The sequence below is a fragment of the Sander lucioperca genome, chromosome 15 (genome assembly GCF_008315115.2).
Source record: "Sander lucioperca isolate FBNREF2018 chromosome 15, SLUC_FBN_1.2, whole genome shotgun sequence".
NCBI classification, from domain to species: domain Eukaryota; kingdom Metazoa; phylum Chordata; class Actinopteri; order Perciformes; family Percidae; genus Sander; species Sander lucioperca.
The window spans coordinates 3,896,548-3,901,547 of NC_050187.1; the positions used below are offsets into that span (position 1 = coordinate 3,896,548).

At 43.5% G+C, this 5,000-nt stretch overlaps 1 protein-coding gene across 6 annotated transcripts in view; it reads left to right on the plus strand.

Moving 5' to 3' along the window:
• Nucleotides 1-5,000, plus strand: part of LOC116056251 (spectrin beta chain, non-erythrocytic 1) — a 197,380-nt gene that overhangs the window by 118,980 nt on the left and 73,400 nt on the right. For all 6 annotated transcript variants that reach the window (XM_031308414.2, XM_035991915.1, XM_035991914.1 and 3 more), the window contains one exon: nucleotides 4,728-4,901. In XM_031308414.2, the coding sequence (XP_031164274.1) occupies nucleotides 4,728-4,901 (174 nt within the window). The remainder of the gene's footprint in view (nucleotides 1-4,727; nucleotides 4,902-5,000) is intronic.

Below are 5,000 nucleotides of genomic sequence, written 5' to 3' on the forward strand. Positions count from 1 at the left end.
CCAAAAGTTGTCGGAGCACAAATTCGGCAATTTGAAATGTAAAAAACAAAAATACATCTGTGAATCACATTCTATACGGACAATTTCTGTTAAAATATACAGTCATAATCAACTGTTAATACACATATATTTGTGTATTCGTGCAGTGTTTACAGAGGCAGAGGCACTGCAAGCACCTCTATACTCAAGCTAAAACCTTCTGATGCGGGAAAGTCCTGATTAGCCCCAAATTGTCAATGGTCTATGTTTGCATTTTATGGAACAATGTGCCGATGTCTGAATCTCGTGTTCAGACATCATAGGCGCAGATGAGCACCCACGGAAAATACTGAGCACCCACGTGTGCCAGACTGCCAGTAGGCTCCATTCATTTAAAATTAAACATTGCAGTTGGTGCTAAGTGGAGCGTCTGTCATAGTGTGATTGGTTATGTCGCTGTCAGTCCCCTTCTCCATATCCTATCCACCAATCACAGCGGGACCCCCCTCCTTCCCCCCACTATACAGTGTGTGCATGTACATTAGGTAATCAGAGTAAGTAAGTAAGTAAGTAAGACTAAAATGGACAGATTTGTTATTAAAGCTCCCATATTATGCTCATTTTCAGGTTCATAATTGTATTGTACATGGTTTAATTTTCATAAAACACCATATTTTTGTTGTACTGCCCATTGCTGCAGCTCCTCTTTTCACCCTGTGTTCAGGTCTCTGTTTTAGCTACAGAGTGAGACCTCTCACTGCTGTAACATCTTTGTTGGCAGTCGCACATGATCAGTAGCTAGGTAAGATCACATGCTCAGTAGCTAGGTAAGATCACATGCTCAGTAGCTAGGTAAGGATCATGTTCGCTAAAAGTAAAAGAAAGGTTGTTTCTCCAACTTCGGTCAGTTACAAGGCAGGATTAGCCGGGAGATTTATTCTAAACAAGGGCGTACATGTGAGTAGTTCTTTAGTAGATTATGGTGAACTTGTGTGTGTTGTAGCAGTGTTTTGCCATTGAGAACGAGGTAGTTAGCATGCTAGCGCTAGCATGCTAACGGTTGCGGTCAGCCAGCTCGTCTCAGCTAGTGACGTAGAAAGCCGTGCAGATTTTGACCAGCTCACCCAGAGACTGAAGGCAGGACACATTCAGAAACCGTATCTCACTCTAAACAGCATGGATGTTTTTTTTTTCAAAGTTTGTATGCGTGTGGAAGCACCAGAGACACAAAATAACTCCCCAAATCCCAGAAAAAGTGATTTTTTCATAATATGGGCACTTTAAAAAAGCAAAACCTAATGATGCATGTGCATCGACATCCACCAAAAGTGCAGAGAGTTCCACCAGTGCCCTGTCAGAAGCAGACAACAACAGTGAAGATAGGAGTTAAACTTTTCATCTCCAATCCTATCTGTATTTGTAGAGAAGTGGCGCTGCGTGTGTGTTCGTGTCGGCCGCTGTCCATTTCCTAAGGTTCTGAAATGCAAACATTTTTTGACTACTTTTTTTTTTTAAAAAGGGCATGCGCCCGTGAGCACCCACGGAGGAAAACATAAATCGGCACCTATAGGTGTTTCCTGTTCCCAGGGGTTCAACATTAAGGGTTGCCCGATGCTCCGGGGAAAGTAAAAGAGATTGGCATGCAACCTTATGATTATTTTTTTTAAGAATATCTGTTTTTGAATATGCTAGCTCAGTCTGGTGTCCATATACATTAAAATATGTAGAAACAATTGAAAGGATCCAGAGAAGAGCTATTAAATTAATTCCAGGAATGAAAAATATGTTGTATGAAGATAGATTGAGAAAATTAAGTTTACCGACTCTCATTTTTAGGAGATACAGAGGTGATGTGATTCAGGTGTATAAGCTTGTATATGATGTAACAGTTGAGTCTATCTTTCAGTTTTGGAACGTTGTAGAAATGTAGTGGAGTAGAAAATATAGATAATTGCTGCAAAATGTAACGAAGTAAAAGTCAAAAGTATGCACTATTGATTCTACTTAAGTAAAGTAGATATGTGAAAAATGTACTTAAGTACAGTAACAAAGTATTTGTACTTTGTTACATTCCACCACTGAGCCTATCTTTCAGTTTTGGAGCAATAGATATGAGACACGAGGGAATTCTTTAACTTTATACCCTAGAACAGCGGTGTCCAACTCAGTTTCACTACGGGCCATCACTGGGAAATAAGAATCACATCAAGGGCCTGACATGTTTAGGTTATTGACGTGTTTTTATTTAATCGAAAAAGTCAAACATCTTTGACTGTATTACTGCATGTCTCATGTCAGACGTGGTTTGTAGGATCTAAAATATCTCTGGTTTGAGTCCAGATCCTGAATCACTGAGTGACTTTCAGCCGGGTGGTGTTTGTGTGTCTGTGTGAGGAAAAGCAAAGACGGCGTTGTTATTGTTGGACGGCGTCCTGGTTGTAGTTTGAGCGGTCAGTGTTGGACACCTGCAGGATGTAACATCGCAGCTCTGACAGCTCACACAATAACTCTACTGCAGTTAGTTATTAATGTATTTAGTTTTATTTATATTTCAAACAAACATCGGTGTCACCCTAAGGACTTTCAACCAGTCATTCATAACAGAAAGATATAAAAGCCAAAAACGAAAGAGCTTCCAGCAGCAGTTTATAACGGAGCCTAAAATGAAGACTTTAGTTGTGTTTCCAAACCGTTCTCTCACTCATCACCCCTCTCATTCCCCCTGCTCTGGTGTTTCCCCCTCTCATTCCCCCTGCTCTGGTGTTTCCCCCTCTCATTCCCCCTGCTCTGGTGTTTCCCCCTCTCATTCCCCCTGCTCTGGTGTTTCCCCCTCTCATTCCCCCTGCTCTGGTGTTTCCCCCTCTCATTCCCCCTGCTCTGGCGTCTCCCCCTCTCATTCCCCCTGCTCTGGTGTTTCCCCCTCTCATTCCCCCTGCTCTGGCGTCTCCCCCTCTCATTCCCCCTGCTCTGACGTTTCCCCCTCTCATTCCCCCTGCTCGGGGTTGTGTTTCAGTCTCAACGGCCTCAAACGGAGACCTTTGGCAACGCCGACACTGACGCCAACGTTTCTCCTCCTGATTGGATCTCATCGGTCACATCACTATTGCACATCAGCTATTAACGTTACCATGGCAACTACCAGCAGGGGACATTGTCTCCACGCTGCCTCCTGTTTATGCCCAGTATACCAGAATGATGATGAGATATTTTGGTTTGGGCGTGTTAGTTTAAACAGAGATTAGTTCTTCTACTGGAGATAATATCACTTGGTGCACCGAGATCACTTTTGGCTCAATAACTTTACGCTTAAAAACCAAAACGTAGCGATGTTAATGTAGCCTAAGTCATATTCAGGTAAAGATGCAGAAGCAGAGCAAGAGCAGGCGGAGATTAGTTTGATAATCATCAGCTGGTCACTCCTGTTGTTTGAAGCTAGATGTTGACCAGATGGACTTTTTAGTATTTTATTGTAAATTGCATAAGTGCTGTGCTCCTCCAGAACATCCTGTGGCTTTAATCCTCCATATATCACTCAGACATGATAGAGAGGCTCGTTAATAAACAGATGGACTTTAAAAATTAGCTCTCATGATATCACAGCTCTGTAATGCCAAACCGTATAACAGTAGGGATACGTCCTCTGGGAAAACATGAATTAGGGATGCACCGAATCCAGGATTGGGCTGAATATTGGGCTTTTTGACGGGGTTGGGTTTCTGCTGAATCTTAGAATTTTTTCCCACTGAACCGAACCCTACGCTTGCACTACGCACGCTACGCTGGTCGACGTAATGACGGCGCCGTTGATTACGGGAAGGTGTTTACGTAGGTGGAGCGTTCAATGCAGTAGGCTGTGAGGAAGTGAAAATGGAACTGGTGAGCAGAAAAAGTGATGTTTGGCAGAACTTTCAGTCAAAAGAAGGCCATTCAAGTCCAGCTACATGTTCAATCTGCAATGCTGATTAGTCTGGTGGTGGCGAGGATCCTAAACTATACACAACATCACCGCTGTTACAACATCTGGTTTAAAAACCTGGTCTAAAGTCAATTTCATTGTTATTTTAACAGCAAATGAGTAAAATGCTCCTAGGCTCGTGCACAGCGCGCGCACTATGCTTGTTACACACACAGGGACGCACAGCAGCACACACACATGCAGAAGATTACAAATAAAAATATTACGGTGTAAATCCTCCATCATAACAGCAATGCTCCAAGGTCCAAACGCGCCTGGCTTTTAAAGGGAATGGGAGATGATCTCTGATTGGTTGATTGCATGTTACGCCCAAAACACCCCTCTGATTAATGACGACACTAAGTACAACCCTTTAGAACCATGCACCCGGCACACGGACCCTTTTTTCCGCCGTCAAACTAGCAAAAGTGGATTTGGACACGCCCTAAACACACCTGCGCCAGGCTCTTCACACCGTGCACTTAGATCGTTAAAATAGGGCCCTACAACTTTAATAAGCATGTAAACTATTGTTTTAACTGCAGTTTCCCTGTTCTTTGGGTGTTTGTGTTGAGAGTGATATTGTTTATTGAAGTTGTCCTCTGGCATGATAAAAATTCACTTTCTCTCTGCAAAGAACACAAAATGAAAGGTGTCAGTTTTGAAACCGGTCAGCTGTGTCCGCAGCTGTTTTTCTTCCTCTTTTGTTGTTCACTTGGCAGCAGGAAGCGGTTTCCCAGTTCCTGGTGTTTTCAAGAGGTTGTAAATAAACTCCAAAATGTTTTTGTTTCAGCCCAAACCCACCAAGGGTCGGATGAGGATCCACTGTCTGGAGAACGTGGACAAGGCTCTGCAGTTCCTGAAGGAGCAGCGGGTTCACCTGGAGAACATGGGCTCGCACGACATCGTCGACGGCAACCACCGCCTCACCCTGGGACTCATCTGGACCATCATCCTTCGCTTCCAGGTAAGAGGCCGAGCGCAGGTTTGAATCAGGGCCTCTCATGTACAACCCTCATTCTCCGTCTCCAGTTAATGAGTCGCTTACGTCATACCTGCAAACTAG